We start from the raw sequence: 18,151 nt of genomic DNA, 5'->3' as shown, positions 1-18,151 counted from the left end.
AGAGTTCCTGATAGGAGTTCCTTGCCACTTGTGTTTTCAAAATCAGTACTATTTTGTTTTTGTTGGTTAATTACTGTGGTATGTTTTCAGTTACTTGAAGATAAGCTATTAAAGATAAATTCTCAAGATGAAGATTTAGTTGGAAGAGACCTTAGACATCATCTAGTTCAAGTCTTTCATTTGACAAGTGAAGAAAACTGAGGACCAGAAAAGTTAAAGGACTGGCCCAAGTTCACAGGAGCAACTAGGTGGTATAGTGGTTAGAGTTTGGGGCTTGAAGTCGGAAAGACTCATCTTCATGATGATTTAGCCTCAGACATTTACTAGTTGTGTGACCCTGGGTAAGTCACTTAATCTTGTTCCTCATCTGTAAAATATCCTGAAGAAGGAAATAGCAAACTACTCCAGTATCCTTGCACAAAGAGTCAGACACAACTAAAAACAACTGAACAACACCAATAATAAAGGTCACACAGGAGAAAGTAGCAGAACTAACAACTATGGAAAAGTAGCAAAGCTAGAACTATGAAGCTTTATTGTCAGTTGTCTTACTCTACAGATTTATATTTCCTCTCTGCTGTTGTACAGAGATGGTTCCAAAATGTTATGAAAAACCTTTTATACTAATGGGAGTCACAGAATCATAGATCTAGAGTAGGAGGGGACTCTAGAAATCATCTAATTCCAGCCCCCTAATTTTATAGATGAAAACTGAGGCCCAGGGAACTTAAAATAACTGCCCAAGAACACATGGGGAAGAAATAATAGAAGCAGGATTCAAATCTAAGTCTTCTGACTTCAAGTCATTACACTTTTCACAATATCAGACTACTTATTTGTTTAGGTAAAAACAATGCAAACAGCTTGGGAGAGGGAAGAAAGACATTCCAGTAGGAGATCCAGTTGTCTCCAAAAGGCACATTGAGTTATAATTCTACATCTGGTAAAATTTCCACTGAAATCCATTCCCCGAATCCAAGTGCTTACCTTACTCAGCTGATTGTTCACTTTCTTGGCAAATTCTACATCTGGTGGATCTGCCAGTGAAGTAAACTGAGAATTCCGTTCTGCCTGTCCTTTTTTGTAGACAACCTAACATCATAAAAAGGCACAAATGAGAATAATTTAGTGTTACCGTGTCAGAGAATATTCTCCTGACTGTTACTATGCTCATGTGAATAGGGGCTTTAAAAGGCTTTGTACTTTTGCCCCATTCAGTTTGCCCCCTCAATGAATAGAATCCCTGAATCTGTGATTTATGAGATTAAAAAGTACAACTAGAACTTGGCTTGAGCAAAGAAAGAAAGAAAGAAAGAAAGAAAGAAAGAAAGAAAGAAAGAAAGAAAGAAAGAAAGAAAAGAGGCAAAAGAAAGGAAGGAAGGAAGGAATATATATATATATATATATCTTCTGGGGCTTCCAAAATTGAGATCTAAGTAATAGTTGAAAAGACCTTTGCTCACACCTACAAGCCCATGATGACTTCCTGGTTCTAAAGTCATCCCCACTCTGCCACTTGTATAGCACCTCCATAGAGACCCATGAAAAGGCAGGAAAGCAGAAAGGAAGGAGAAAGAAGAAAGAGAGAAAGAAAGGAAAGAAAGAAGGAAGGAAGGAAGAAAAAACAAGGAAGGAAGAAAAGAAGAAAGGAATAAACATTGAAGACAGACTTTCATGCTTAATTTATTTGAAATTCACTATTTAATTTCTTTAAGTTCCATCCTTTTCTTCTTAGTCCTGAACATAAATTATTTTGGTGTTTCATTTAATAGTCTCTCAGGTCAGAAAGTGAATGAGGGATGGAGATAGTGTTGGGAAAGGGACATGTCATATAGCTCTAGACCTCTTGATAATGATCTGACAATCTGATAAAAACTGATTTCTTGGAGATTAGAGTCTACATGCTTCAATGATTTAAAGTGATCTTGTTTAAGATTCTCTCTGGTTCACATATTTAACACTTAATGAGCTCAATGGCTCTCAAGTACTAGAAAAGTGTCTTCTTGTTCAAAGCAGAATAAGCACAGCGTGACAAGCAGGGTTAAGGGGAGTTACAGAAAGAACATACAAAGGACAGAGACTCCAGAATAGAATTCCCAGTCTACATGGCATGTGCTATGAATAAGAATTTGCTTTGGGCTCCATGCCCAATAATTGTAGAAGTCCTTGTTGTGGTATTAATAGACATTTAAGTAAGAAGATACTTTTGGTAAACTTAGCATGCTGCAAAATACAACATATAACTTACTTCTCAAATACTTTTGGAATGGAGTGAAAGAATATTTGAATTTATTATTGTATGTAGTTACTACAATTTAACTTTCCCTTAGAAATATCAAAGAATTTGGCAAGCTGATTTTTATAGAACTGATTCAAATAATGCCATCTTTATATCTCCATTTTCTGGGAAAATAAGGCATGGTCACCTAGAGATTGAATCATCTTTAAAAGATTTCCCTTGGTTTCCATTATATTGTGTGATATCTTTATTGTACCTCAGTCAATACAGTATATACTTCAGCACTTCGAGGTTCCAAAATCATCTCAATGACAATTTTGTCTCTCCATATACTTAGCAAGTTCCTTATACTTTCTACATAGATCTTATTATATTCTCTTGGCACAGTGTGTGACACCTATGAGTCACTCAACAAATATATGTTGTTGAGTTCACATTTTAGAAGAGAAGCAAGGGAGACTTGTTAGATAGGGATGTACAAGGGTCAGTCCTGGGCAGAATACTCTATAAATGTCAGTGTTATTGCATTACATTAACAGGTTCCAAGTATTAAATGAGGTAAAAGAATAATATGCTTCCTCAAGCAGCAAACTAACCACCAGGAAAAGATGGGAGCACTGAGACCAACCTGGGCTATATTTGTACCTCAGAAAATGGGCTAGAAAATGTGCCTGTTAAGTTAATAGCAGACCTTTAAAAATGGTCAAAGGAATATATTTAAGGTAATTTTAAGGCCAGTTCAAATACGTTAAGAAGAAAAAAATCTAAACATATAGATGCAAAGTGGAGAATAACTTGTTCTGCACAAGTAGACTAGAAAAGGATATCAGGATCTTAAAGCATCTCTAGACCAGCTAAAAAAGAAAAATCTATAAATGTATAGGACACATTTTTAGAATAATTGAGACTGAGTTAGCATTTCTAAAAGTAATGCATGAACATTCAAAAGTTGATACTTCTTACAGGACTAACAGTAAAGAAACCTCAGGTGGTGGGCATATTCTGCTATTGGAACCTTTGATGTTTGACATTGCTCTAGAATGCATTTTAAATAATCTCTAGAACAAACAAGATATCTAAATACTTTTGCTAATTTGAGGAAGCTGTTAAGTATCTGTACACTTGTGATTTGGGAGTACAAAAACTATTCTTGCATTGATACAAGATGACTCTGCCATCATAGTAAGGGGGAGAAAAAAGGCAAAACTTTTCCCCCTAGAGAGTACCAAGGGATATTAATTTGGCCAGAAAAGGGTTAGGACTCCTGCTAATTTTGGCATCAGAATCCAGCTGCCATATTTGTATTTTCACTTACATCACTGAGAGCTTTCTGGGCTTGTGCAACCCTCCTCAGCTCTGGACTGTCATTATATGGGTAAAATAAACTTTTGTCTGCTTCCCAGTCTTCAGTGTACTGTTTCTAAAAAAGAAAAAAGAAAGGAAATGTGAAAAGGTGAAAATCCAATTCAATTTCCCTTTCATGAAAAGTAGGTACAGATATAATAATAGTTCACATTTATATGAAACATCTATTAATGTTACAAAATATATATTATCTCAATGGATCTTTGGAACAATCCTGAGGAGTGAAGTTTTGCAATTGTTATTTTCTCCTCAGAAGACATAGACCTAAATAGGTTAAATGACTTAATAGTAATAATTGGCATTTATATAGAACTTTAAAGTGAGCAAAGTACTTTACATACATTATAGCATTGGAGCTTCACAACAACACTCTGAGATGGGCATTGTAGAATTTATTCTTTCTCTTTTACAGAGGAAGAAACTGATTCGACAAGAGGTTAAATGGTTCGCCCATACTCACATGCCTAATAAGTGGCTAAGTTGAGATGTGAAGTTCCGATTCCACATCCAGCACACTATTCATATCACTCTTGGGCAGAGTTTAGATTTCAATCCAAGTCTTTTGCAAAGCCACAGTGTCTCTATTTTACACCATAGTTAGATCAAGGAATTCTTTTTTAATTAATTAGTTTGTTACATTAAAATTCCCAGGTATCTCCTACTCTCTATCCTTCCCTATACTAAAGGAAGCATCATTTAACATATATATATACACACACATATATATATATAATTATGTCTTGCTATGTTTCTGTTATATCAATTATTTCTTTTGAGGTGGATATACACAAGTCATTCTTCAAACTATTCTATTGGTTAAAAAATTCTTTTGCTTCTGCTTGTTTGACTTTCATGTAGGTCTTTCCATTTTATTTTACATTTTTTGTACTTTTTGCTTATTGGGAACTTTAAATCCATTGTTTCAGTTTTTAAAAGTTATTTATTTAATAGAATTTATTCCCAGGTATTTCAGCCCCTCCCTGTTCTCTCCTCACCATAAAAGGCATTGCCTAAATAAAAAGATATTTATATATGGATTTTCTCTTTCATGTTTCTATTTTTCAGTTCATTCTCTGGAGGTTGACACTCATAAGTTATTCTTCAAATATTAATTTTGTAGTTGTATGTAATGTTCTCTTGGTTCTCCTAGTTTCACTCTTCATTACTTATGTAATGCAGGTTTTAACACTTCATGCAGATCTTTCCAGAATTTTTAGAAAATTAACCTGCCTGTCATTTCTTATGGCACAGTAGTATTTCATCACAATCATATGCCACAACTTGTTCAGGCATCCCCAATTGATGGGCATCTCTTCATTTTCCAGTTCTTTGCCTTCACAAATAGAGCTTCTATAAATATTTGAGAACATATAGGTTCTTTTCCTTTTTACTGATTATCTTAGGAAATAAACCTAGTAGTGGTATTACTAGTCAAAAGGTATACATGGTTTTATAACTCTTTGGGCATAATTCTATGTTGCTCTCCAAAATGATTGGATCAGTTCACAATTTTAACAGCGTGTTGGTGTCCCCTCTAACATTTGTCATTTTGTCCTTTTAACATCCTAGTCAATCTGATAGGTGTGAGATGATATTTCAGAGTGGTCAAAGGATTCTTAATCTAGAGTTAAAGATGTGAGAAGATTTTTTTAATAAGAAGATAGCTAGATTTTAATGGGTATATGAACTTAGGTGGAGATATTTTGATAAGTATATTTTAATATATTCAGTATATTTTGTAACCCTAATTTTAATAATTAATGTATCTCATTTTATGCATTTAAAAACATTATTCTGAGGGTTGTATGTATTTCATCAGACTCTCAAAGGGGTCCATGACAAAAAAAATAAAAAAACCCAAGTTAGATTAAGTGATGGAGAGCAAGGGAAAAATCAGTCCCTAGATAACAAAGCTAAATAAGATCCAAACATAATCTTCCTTCTTCTACTATATTCAAATTACTCTTTTAACAGTTTTATCCATTCCTCCCCCCCCATCAACAAGCCTTTATCCGAGGTGTATCATTTCTTGGTTTCTTCCTCTCTTTCTTATTTACTTTCTACAGTAAGTAGTAATAAGAATGTAAGCAAAAATGGCAATGTTTGGAACAATTGGAAGAATGCCATAAATAGGGGCTTGATTAATACTTTTGATTGGTTAGATGGAAGAGGGGGAAAAAAGAAGTCAGGAACTTGGATAATTCATGAACTGAGTAATTGGGTCAGGCATCCCCAACCAAAGGATCAAAACAACTTGCTTAATAGATTGCCAAGCTAGTTGCAGCTGCCCTTGCTCCCAATACTCTACCTCACTACTATGCCTCCCTTCCCTCAGTTTTAGGGGATTCCTAGTAAGGAAGGGAGTAAACCAGTCATAATGTCTCTTCATCCATTCTCAGCAGATTCACTGTCATCTTCCCTCACATCACCCCACTTTTTTCAGGGACTGCACTATCAGCACCTATTTAGGCTAATTTCCAAGCCTAGGAGCAATGAAAAATTTATTTTCTTCATGAGAAGCTGGAGACTCCTTTCTTAGACCTTTAAGCATCAACCATACATTCTTGAAAAATAAATTACTGAGTTGGGCAGATTATTTTGAAAGACAGCTCCAAGCAACATGTCTCTTAGGAAAAACCCTTCTTCTGGGCCTCATATCACACTGTACTTTGAACCTTTCTTGCACACGTATGGCAGAATATTGGAAATCATAGCTACCTGTACCTATATCATACCTACCTACTTTATTCCACCATTGAGCTGAAAATTCCCTTATCTTAGCTGTACTTTCTATCTCTCCCAGTTCCTAGCACGCAGTAAGCATTTAATTTTGTTTGATGAACTGGTGTAGAGAGTTGGAAATTGTTCCCTACCTTACTGAACATGGCCGTGTTCTTAATTGCCTGGACAAGTTCTGGAGCATCAGGGGGAAGCAGGTACTTATCTTTGGTGTCTTCCCAGTTCTGCTTATATAAAACCTTGATAAAAAAATCAAATAGGAGACAGTTATTCAGTCTTCAGGATTAAAGGTTCTCAGGAGAACTGTTAAGTGTCTTTTGCTCTTTGAGCAAGATTTATCACATGAAAAGAATTTAATGCAAAAACTCCTATAATATTTTATAATATTCAGTGGTAAGCTTAAAATTTACAAACTCCTATATTTTCACTGAATAGCTGAAATCTACCTACTTGTTAAATTTTGCAAAAATTTAAATTGAAAATGAATTTGTCATATGAACTTGACATGCATCAATAAACAGGAACATTTCCAGGTACATAGACGATCAGGAGAAAAAAAGGATTATATATGGATTTTGTATATTTATTTTTCTCCTGGAGTCAGCCATTATCACAGGTTATTACAAATTTAGTACCAATGTCTTGTCCAAACTCTTCAACTTTACTGATGAGGAAACTAAGGCCCAGAGAGGTCAAGTCACTTTGTTGTTTAATAGAATTCACTTTGTTGTTCAGTCATTTCAGGCATGTCTTACTCTCCATGACCCCATTTGGGTTTTCTGGCAAAGATACTGAAGTGGTCTGCTATTTCCCTCTCCAACTTATTTTACAGATGAGGAAACAGAGGCAAAGTTAAGTGACTTGGGCAGAGTCACACAGCTAATAAGTGTCTGAATTCAGATTTGAATTCAGGAAGATGAGTCTTCTGACTCTAAGTCCAGCACACTACTTTAGCTACTCTAAGCCACACAGGGAATTAAACAGTAGTGAACGTGAAACTTCCAATGTTCAGGATTAGGCTTTTATATCCAATTTTCCTTCTCTAACAATAAAAGATGATATGGATCTAGGATTAGAAGAGAGTTCATAGACCATTAGTCCAATCCCCTCATCTAACAGTTGAGGAAATGGAAGCCAAGAAAACTTAAGTGACTTGTGCCAGGTAGTAATAATCAGAAGCAAAATTTGACCCGTGGTCCTTTGAGTCCAGTCTCTAGGTTCTTTGCCTCTGACCTTCTGGGGAACCATTCTGGTCTTACCTTGCTAACTTGCTGCGACACTTTTTTTGCATGTTCGATGTCCTTTGCTTTCTCATCAACGTGGCAAATTGTTTTGGCGACATCGCCATCCATACGATACTTCACCTTTAACAACAATAATAGTACAAGTCAGTGAGAGGCAGTGACCTAATAGAACTTCTGAATGCACAGAGAATGAGATGAGTGAAGTCATATCAGCTTCTTAAAATAAAATTCTGGTTACTTTCGTTATTTTGGCTCAAAGAGCTGGAACCACAGCTTTCCTTTTCCATTTCCAATCATCTCATATAACCTGGTGCATAGAAAGTACTTAATAAATACCAATGAGTAAACCTTGGAGGTTCCTTCTAGTTTCCCATCTATGATTCTACAAGCCTCCCCAATTGTTTCTTGGATTAATTTTGCTTGCTGCTGCTTGGGTTCACCAATGAATCACCATGAAGAACCATGATTGAGTTGCTATTTACTTTGATTCTACTTATTTCAGGGATTCGTGATTTTATCAGTGTGTTACTCCATCCATCATCACAGACCTCTTCATGCCTTAGTAGTAGACTATCTTTATGAGTGGTCAAATATTGGAGATATGTCTCTTGTAATTAGTGGGTCTGTATTTGAAACTTTTGTGTTTTAGATAGAAGCTTGAAGGGTTCCTTTTGGCATACCCTGCAAGATCATAGGATCAACCCATGCCACAAAGAGGCACCAGAACAGAATTTTAGTGGAGGTTCTTTTGAACATTACTCTCTAAATACATATTGCTCTTTGGATCCCTGACCAGCCCTATGAGCTTTATACCAAGTACCACAATTTATAGTTACTGCTCCTTCTAAACTTCTGGGCTTGTTTAACTTCACATAACTTTATACTTTGTATATGGAGTTAAAGCCCATATTCTTCAAAGATGCTAGCATCTTCCATTCAATCAATTCCACTGGCTTTCTGTTGCCTCCAAAATAAAATGTAACATCCTCTTTTTAGTTCTATGCCCTATATAATCTGGCTCCAATGCATTTTCTCAGTAATCTCCAATCCAGCCCTCTCTTTTACTCACTCATAACCCTCCATCTCCTGCCTCTTTGTCATATATGTGTGTATATACATTCGTATGTATTGGGGGTACATGGCTTATAAATATGTGTATGTAAAACATGTATGCAATATATTTCATAAATATATGCATAGATATTCCATGCAAGTATTGTATATATTGATGTTTGTGTTATAGGCACATATTTTAGAAATATATATGTCCAATAAATGCAAGCACATATATGCATGCATGTACACATGTGTTTATGTGTTGTGGCTACATCTTTTCTAGATATATGTATAGAAAAACATATAATCCAGCTCATAGATGCATGTATACATTGTCATATATGCATGTATAGATGTTAGTGTGTATAATGTAGAAATATAGGTATATACAAATATTATGTGTACAAATATACACATGTGTACACACATAGAATTTTAGCAATTGGCTGTCTGGGGTGAAATGTATACCCTTGACACACTTTAAGTTTAATCTGCATTATTAACATTTTCTCCCTCCTTTTCTTAAGTCTAGACAATCAACAGAACCAAAACTTAAGCCCTAATTTGTAGCACATGCTAGTTTCATAGCTGTGTAAATGTCCACACTGGAAACTTAACAATCAGTACGAGACAGTTCAGCTGGCTTCAACACATCCTTGCATACATGTATTTGTTAACTATATATTTTTCTGTATATATTTGTGTATTGATTTGTTAAATACTCAAATAAAATATAAGTTCATTATAAATAGGGATGCCTTCATTCTTTGTGCTTGTGTCCTCAGAACTTCACACAGTGTCTGACACATACTGATAAGTCCTTGTTGATTGGCTGATGGATGTAGACATACCAACCCACCTCACTGAGTTGATCTTGTACTTTCTTGATTCTTCGAAGTTCTGGAGTATCAGTTGTGCTGGCATAAGGTAATCCTTTAGTTTTCTCAAAATTCTCTTTGTACTTATTCTGAAAAAAAGTCAGCATTTAAACTAAAACACACTAAGTCCAAGGATACAGTAGTCCCCATATTCATCACTATTTAATATACACCCCCATCACCAAATTGAATACTATTAGTGGATACTTGATAAATATAAACTTGTCAAGTACACTGCCTTGAAACACTTAACTAGAGACTTATGAGTGTGTGTGTGTTTATACATATGGAGTGTTCAGTGAGTTAACTTTCTTTACCAAAAATATTTGTAACTTTTTTGTATAACTTACAGTCTCAGAGACTTGCTTTATCAATCTGAGATCCAATACTGCTGCCAATGACATGACTTTCAGAATTGTACATAAGAACATGAAGGCAAGTGGAAGCTTGTGATTACCTAGGATCACTTATGAGGACAACCCGACTTACTGTTTTTAATCTTTAATTCTGAAATTGTATTAGTAATGGAAAGTTTTCAAATATAAACTACTATACAAAATTCCTTGCTAAGTGATAAAAAGTGCCCTCAAGGAACTGATGTGCTAACAGTTGAAACACCTCAGATAGGACAGTTGTGACCAGGAAGGAGCACAATGGTCCAGAAGGATACTTGAGGATAAGATGAGGTGGGGACCCATAGAGGATTGGATCAGCACACCTCATTTAGGAACAATGGCAGAGCTGATTTGATTCTGGTTCATAATTTTAGAATTTGAAAGATAGTAGAAAGAGGGATGCTTGTTAAGCAATGGGCAGATTTGTTATGTGTTTTCAATAAATATTCTATATATTATTCTATATTTTATTAATTATAACCGTGTGTATAATCTAACTATATGTTATATGATTAAGAAATACCCTTCTCAAAGAATGCTATCCACATTGAGAAAAAGACCTATGGGAATAGAAATGCAAAGGAAAATCTTATGACATCACTTATCACTTGTTTATATGGGTATATGATTTGGGGGGTTGGCTTTAAAAGATTGCTCTATGGTAAAAATGAATAATGTGGAAATAAGTATCAAATGAAAAAATTTGTACAACCCAGTGGAATTGCTTGTCAGCTCTGGGAGGGGGTAAGGAAGAAGGGAAGGAAAGAAAATGAATCATGTAAACATGGGAAAAATTTTTAAAATAAAATAAAAATGTAAAATAAAAAAGAAATACCCTTCTCAGATATGATTTCTAGATATTAAACCAAACCAAATCATACCATTATCATAGATCAAATTGACTAATGATTAATGACTAAATAAAATTTGTCTTTGAAAGTGGTCTTAGCCTCATTATGTAGTGAAAGATATAGTGATCTCTCTCTCTCTCTCTCTCTCTCTCTGTCTCTCTGTCTCTCTCTGCTACACACATACACAAAGTCATAAATGTACATTCTGTATATAGGGTTAACTCCTGAGAGATATAGTAATGTCTCATCTATATAATATAAGACCAAAAAAATTCATCTCTGACAGTATTTTGGCAAGTGCTATGCAAAATTTTTGACTTAAAGAGTTGCTTGGCTCAGGAGGGGATTAAGTGACTTGCTTGGGATCATATAGCCATTACGTACCAGAGGCAGGACATGAACCCAGTTATTCCTGACTCTGAGGCCATCTCTACACCCATTTATGTGACACTGCCTCCCCAGGACTATATAGCTGAAGAAAACATATCAGAGGAAATCATAAGATAGCCTATAATTCTGTGATGAGCCTAGTCTCTTTCAAAATATCATCTTCTCACTGACAAAACGGTTATTAGGAGATGACTTGGGAACTCCATCTCAATCCAAACTTACCGGACTAAAGAGATTCTGCATTTTCTGACTGTGTGCAATGTAAGGGGTCATGAATTTTGAAGGGTCCACTTTCTTCCTGATAACTCTTTTCCTCTCTGTTGGTTTTGTTGGTTCATCATGAGATACTGTCCGTTCTTCATGGTAAGTTATGGTAGGCTGTACATCCTGGTCAGTTATGGTCCGTGTAGTAGTCGTTTCATAAACTTTCGTTATGGTCTAAAAATTGTGATGGACAAATCAAGATTGTCATAAAGGGGAAAATACTGAATCAGGGTTCTGAATAACAGCTACTGACTAGGTCAGTACATTTTTATCCTGGTGATATTCTACCAAAGAAAATAATACTGTATAAAACAAGATAGAGCACACAATATCCAAATAAATGCATGCAATGTCATGCCATTGGATGCACCATATTAAGGCTGCTCCTATAGACAGCATATATTAAAAAGGTTTTTCTTATTAATATATATCATTTTGTCAAAAACTTATTCATAGAAGCAAGCACTAGGATTAAATGTTATTTCATTCTTTTATTGTTATTAAGATTTCAATGGTACTTTTTAAAACCAACATGCCAAAGGAAAAACTAAATTCAAATTATTTTGAAGCCGGGAAAATGAACATATATGAAGTTCAGCTTGCTACTCTCATAGCAGCTTGTGAAATAGATTAGGCAGGAGCAAGCTACAAAAGGCTGGCAGCTTTAATTAAAAACACTTGTTTATTTTGCAGGCTTTCTTTCTTTCCTCATCCCTCTGAGACTACACTGAAAGTAATAATTAACCGTAAACCACAGACATTAATCACATCAAATACACCAGGTTAATAAGCCACCTTCTTATTCTTTAATTAAATGAGTATGAATGTCGTGTTCACTAATGAATTATTATTTCATATGAGGGAAAAGAGCTTCAGATATAAGCATGCCATTTATCTTCTATAGCAACCCTATCTGGTAATTGGGAAATTTGAATTCTATTTTATAAGTAAAGAAACCCATACCATGTGGTCCTTGCAGTAAAAAAAAAACACACCAAGCATTGGGCATCATAATAACATATTCTTTAAACCAACAAAAATTACTTCCGTTGACACAAAAGTTCCTCTGAATGGTTATGAATAGAGACATTTAATTAAAGATGAAAATGTATAGGTAAAAGATTGGTATCAAGCATTGTCAAATCATGGCCATCCAATTGTTTTCTAGGCATAGAGTTGTATTAATTAGAAAAGTAGCCCCTTTAGCATTTTCTAAAGGAGTTAGTTTCTACACAGATATAATAGTCCCTGGAAAGCACTCAGTGTTAACCCCTTGACTCATAATTTGCCAAGCATTAAAAGAAATATTTGCATGCAGAAAACCACATGAATCTCCATCACAAGAGAGGTATTTCACCTTGAATAAAGAACTCCAAGTTGGAATATCTATCTGAATGGTTTACTCAGAGTTTCAAATGAGTGAAGTCTGAGTAACATTACATACATCATGTCAACAGGGCCCAAAAGCAGAGAGATGCCATCCTTGTTGACATAAATGATGATGTAAAAGGTGGCAATCTTTGTCAATGATGCTGCATGCATCTGCATTGCAGATCATAACTGCATCCACAGGTATGAATATAGGATACTTAACCTTTAAATCTAATTAACATTATCCATACCATAACCAGGACTTCCAAGAAAAATTCTTGAGGAATCATCCTCAAACATTTTGTTTATTATTTTGAATTTTAAGATGGTGAAATAACCCTTCAGACCCAGTCCCCCATCCAGATGTGAATAGTTCCTCCCCATAATGGTACTAGAGAAACTTTGTACACCATGACGATTTTATGAGTGTGCCACACGTGCAAGTGTCCCGAGCCTTTACCTCGCCCGGCACTTCTTCATAGATAACTTCTTCTGTGTAGTACTAAAAATAGAGTACAAATGCCATCACTTCATCAGAAGAGACTATGCCGGTTCTCATCTGAGTCTCTTCTTCATATGAATCCTTCTCTATATACCAGTAGCTAATTTACTTAGAAAGGTACAGTGGTAAGGATGCTTGATTTGAAGTCAAAGAACAAGACTTTGAATCCGAGCTCTGTCACTTACCTTGATGACCTCGGACAAGTTATTTATCCTCTTAAGTATCATTCATCTCATCTATAAAACTAGCAGATTAGACTAGAGGGCTTCTGAGGTCTCTAGATTTGGAATTATAAACCTATGATTCAAGGATTCCTTTTAGTTCCCAATTTGTGACACTATGATCTCCATGGAAAAGAAGCCAAAGAGAGAAATGGGATAAAAAGGGAGCTTATGTGGATATTGAAGGACTTTTTTGTTCCTTAGGGTAGTTTTAGCAACTTTCCTAGGATATCTCTATTCTTAAGTGTATCATCTATCTATCTATCTATCTATCTATCTATCTATCTATCTATCTATCTATCTATCTATCTATCTATCTATCTAATCTATNCTATCTATCTATCTATCTATCTATCTATCTATCTATCTATCTATCTAATCTATGTGTCTGTCTGTCTATCCATCCATCCATCGATCTATGTATCTATCTATGTATCCATCTATGTATGTATCTATGTATGTATCTATCTATCCATCCATCTCTCTATCTCTCTATCCATCTATGTATGTATGCATGCGTGTATGTGTCTATGTATCTATGCATCTAATTATGCATCTATTTATTCATCCATCCATCTATCTATCTATCTATCCATCCATCTATCTATCTATTTCTTTGTTTTGTTTTTTTTTTAGTTTTCTATATCTGGGTCTCACAATGTCCTATTCAACAGTTCAGGACATATAGTGATGACAAGTTATGACAAGAGAATTCAGTGCTGTTTTGTCCCTCACTGAAGCTAGGACATGTGGAATTCTTAGGCTAGAAGTTGTAGATCAATAATCAAAGTAATGTAAGCAAATCTTTCAAATATTTTCTTTCTGAAATATGTCCTTTATGATGCAGAGGCTCAGAATATTCAGATAACAGAAACAAGAATTTATAGAGTTATACACATTGTCTAGATAAATATTAACTGTGAAAAATGGCAATTGACTTTACTCACTGTCAACGAACTTTCCATAAACTTTTCATATAGTCACTGGATTTTAGAACCAGAAGGAACCTTTCCTGAGACCCAGAGAGAGGTGATTTGTATAAGGTCATATAACTAGCCAGCAGGCCATTATTCTTTACACTATACCTCATCCTGAATAAAGAAGGCAAAAACTGTATATCTTTATAGTGCACACACTTTCATTTACTTTAAACTAGTTAAAAATAAATAGATCTATTCTTTTTGCTTGTTTTGTCTTATTTAGCACAAATTGCCTTGTTTATGGTAGAGTTTTCATAATTCACCCCAGGAATATACTACTTTGTAGTAAATATCTGTAAGTTAACAAAACAGTTCTTTCTCTTCCTCTCTCTCTGTTAAGTCTGTCTCATATGAAATATTACTATACTTCATATCTTTTAAAGTTCTGATCTTTCTTTCCCACTTAACGAGAGTGCTGAATTAATCTCTCCAAGTCCCATAAGTCCATTCCAAGACTTGCCCTTGCCAGAGAAGCAAAGCAAGATGTCTACCCATCACACTGATGGTGTAAGTTTAAGTCTTCTGCCATCCCCAGTTCTGTGGAATCTGTAACCTAGATCTGTAAACCAAGCCCATGTTTGTTCTTCTGACATCACCAGCAATAAAGAGACCACAATTAGAAGCTGGCTGACATTTTGCTGAAGACACGTAAGAGAGAGCAGAATTTAGCTCCCTCTGCCTCAGCCTTATTCAATCCTGTTGGATGAAGTAGCAAGAAAGGCTCATTCAGGTCAAGAGAAACAGGAAAAGAGATGAAAATAAAGGATCTGGATCATTTCCCCAGTCATCAAAATACTTATATAACAGCACATTTTTCATTCTTTTTATTGTTGTTGCTAAAATATACCCTCAGGGGAGCAGGAAAATCCTGAGCACTACTTTTTCCATCACTGTCCTCCATTTTGGAAGACATATTCTCAAGTCATCCTGAAGTAGATCATGTTCCTTACTAAGAGGTTTCACCAAAATAATTTATTTCAACCTAACATTTTTATGCCTGCCATTACTGAGGGACACATGTCTTGATTAGCAATAAGGGCATAGAACTCAACACTTATATTTATTTTCTGATTCTTTGAATTCAAATGCCTTTTCTATCAGTTTTACTCCACAGTGATATACCTAGATATATATATATATATATATATATGCATATATATTATTACATTCTACTAAAAGGAAGAAAACATTTCTATGCAGCTAAGTGTACAATGCGTAGGACACATTGCATTTGGAGTCAAGAAGACCTGAGTTCAAATCCAGCTTCAGACCCTGGATAAGTCACTTAATCTCTGTATGTCTTCCTTTCCTCTTCTGTAAAATAAGGATATCAATAACACCTGATTGCAGAATTGTTGGAAGGATCAAATGAAATACTATGTGAGAAGCCCTAGAAAAATTCTTGATGAAGATGCTACCATGATACTATTCCATATTCAAGAAAGATTCACTGCATCCAGAGGGAAAACTAAACTAACCAGAGACATTTAGAAATATTTTGGAGGCTTAGCAAAAGTTAAAATAGCTTTCTGCTGGATCTTCCATTTTGCCCCTGCTGCAGACTCAGTATCAGCAAACACATCTTTTAAAAACATGACTAAAAACCTTTCACAGTATTGCTTATACAAAAGCTACACTGAGATTGGTGGCCTTAACATCTATGTCAAGCCATAATTATCTACTACTATAGTGCTTCTAATTAGACATTCCACCCTTGCCTTCATCATTTCCTTCCTTTTCGTGTTTACTTGGGCTCTGATGGATATTCTCAGGAAAATTTCATTTCATATGTTTAAGGCTGATTGATTTCCTCAGAAGGAAATGTTGGGTTTTTTAAAAAAAACTAGTTCCTCTCTGTAGTGTTTCTTATTGATCATTTTACTCTAATTTCTACAACCACCCCATTCTGAGTGTTTTGACTGATGTGTATAAGACAACAGTTCACAACTCAGAGAGAGGGGACAAACTTATTTAATTTTTCACTGGTCAGAATCAGAGCAGAGAACGGATTACTGAAGCAATAAAGGGAACAAAACAGCAAGGATATAATCACTAAAAATTGTCTATTACATTTCTATGACAACAATTCAAATACTGAGTATAATTTCCATTGACCTAAAAAGACAAAGGGGATATGGATGTTCCTGAGATTTTTCCCTTAAGAAATCACTTTTTTTCTCTCCTATAAGCTAGTGTTATAGAATAATAGTAGTTTACTATGAAATACTATATACTTTACTTCAAATATCTAGAGGTTGGTCATTTGGAAGAGGATTATTCATTCAGTGTGACCTCGGATAGCAAAACTAGAATGAATAGAAGACAAACAAGATTTCAGGTCATTATAAGCTTCAGCTTCCTAATAATCCATGCTAAACTCAAATGGAGTGGGTTGCCTCAAGAAATATAATTACTTATCCTTGGAGGTATTTAAGCAGAGCTTGGATGGTCAGTGATCAGAGTTATTGTAGAGAGAATTCATGAAGGAGATAGGATTATACCTGAATACACACACACATACAAAACAATTCAAAAGAGGAAGAAATATGGGATTTTTCTGAATAGACTAATGTGGATACACATGGACCTTGTCAACCAACTTAGGTTATTATAAGAAATGTATAGAAGATAGAAGCAATGCCAAGAAATAGATCATGAAGCTAGCAAGCTTGACTTTAATTCCTGGAAAAATTCTAGAATGTATCACAAAACGGAGCAGCTGGGTGACTCAGGAGATTGAGATCCAGGCCCAGAGGCAGGAGGTCCTGGGTTTAAATCTAGCCACAGACACTTTCTAGCTGCGTGATCCTGGGCAAGTCACTTGATCCTCATTACCTAGCCCTTACCACTCTTTTGCCTTGGAACCAATTCATAGTATTGGTTCCAAGACAGAAAGGAAGGTTTGGGAAAAAAAAGAATGTATCACTAAAGAGACGGTAGGTTTATGTCCAGAAGGAAAAATGATGATTTTCTGAAAGGTAACATGGTTTTATCAAGATCAGAACAGTTTGTCTAACTTTATTTCCTTTTTTAACAATATCACCAAGTGAGCAAATGAAGAGAATGCTGTCTATAGATCCTTAGATTTTAGCAAATTTTTTTAATAAAGTACATCACACTTTTTTTATGAGATGAAGATGGAGAAACACAGATTCAATTATAATACAATCATAGATTCGTCATTGTTTGGATGAGCGAATTCAAAGAGTATCTATAATTGTTCAAAAGGTAGAAGGTATGCAGTTAAATGCACATGGATCTGTACTTGACACTGGACTTATTAACAGTTTTTATGAATGCCTTGGATAAAAAGAGATATTATGTGCTTATCAGATATGCAGATGACACAGAGTTAGAGGGATAGAAGAGAGAATTAACTAATGACAGTCAGCATCCATAAGGATCTTGACAGGCTAGTACATTAAACTGATTCTAACAAGATGAAATTCAAAAGGGATAAATGTAAATGTTTCCACTTTGATACTAAAAACCAACTTCAATTAGTATAAGATAGAGTTAGGCAGCAATTCTGAAAAAAACTGGAGCTCTAATGGATTATAAGCTCACAATGAGTCAGCAGTGTGATGTGGCAGTCAAAAGAACTATAATGTGATCCTAGGCTGTATTAAGAGGCGTTAATTCCAACAACAGAGAAG

At 35.1% G+C, this 18,151-nt stretch overlaps 1 protein-coding gene across 1 annotated transcript in view; it reads right to left on the bottom strand.

Moving 5' to 3' along the window:
* NEB (nebulin) overlaps window positions 1-18,151 on the bottom strand; it is a 235,194-nt gene that overhangs the window by 212,531 nt on the left and 4,512 nt on the right. Inside the window, exons 4-10 of the mRNA XM_044669878.1 lie at window positions 13,253-13,294; window positions 11,380-11,595; window positions 9,503-9,610; window positions 7,603-7,707; window positions 6,478-6,582; window positions 3,555-3,659; window positions 988-1,092 (exon numbers count right to left, since the gene is read on the bottom strand). Coding sequence (XP_044525813.1) covers window positions 988-1,092; window positions 3,555-3,659; window positions 6,478-6,582; window positions 7,603-7,707; window positions 9,503-9,610; window positions 11,380-11,595; window positions 13,253-13,294 — 786 coding nt within the window. The remainder of the gene's footprint in view (window positions 1-987; window positions 1,093-3,554; window positions 3,660-6,477; window positions 6,583-7,602; window positions 7,708-9,502; window positions 9,611-11,379; window positions 11,596-13,252; window positions 13,295-18,151) is intronic.

The sequence above is a fragment of the Gracilinanus agilis genome, chromosome 3 (assembly GCF_016433145.1).
Source record: "Gracilinanus agilis isolate LMUSP501 chromosome 3, AgileGrace, whole genome shotgun sequence".
Classification (NCBI taxonomy): Eukaryota; Metazoa; Chordata; class Mammalia; order Didelphimorphia; family Didelphidae; genus Gracilinanus; species Gracilinanus agilis.
Note: the sequence above shows the minus strand (reverse complement) of the source record. Positions and strands in the feature narration are given on the sequence as shown.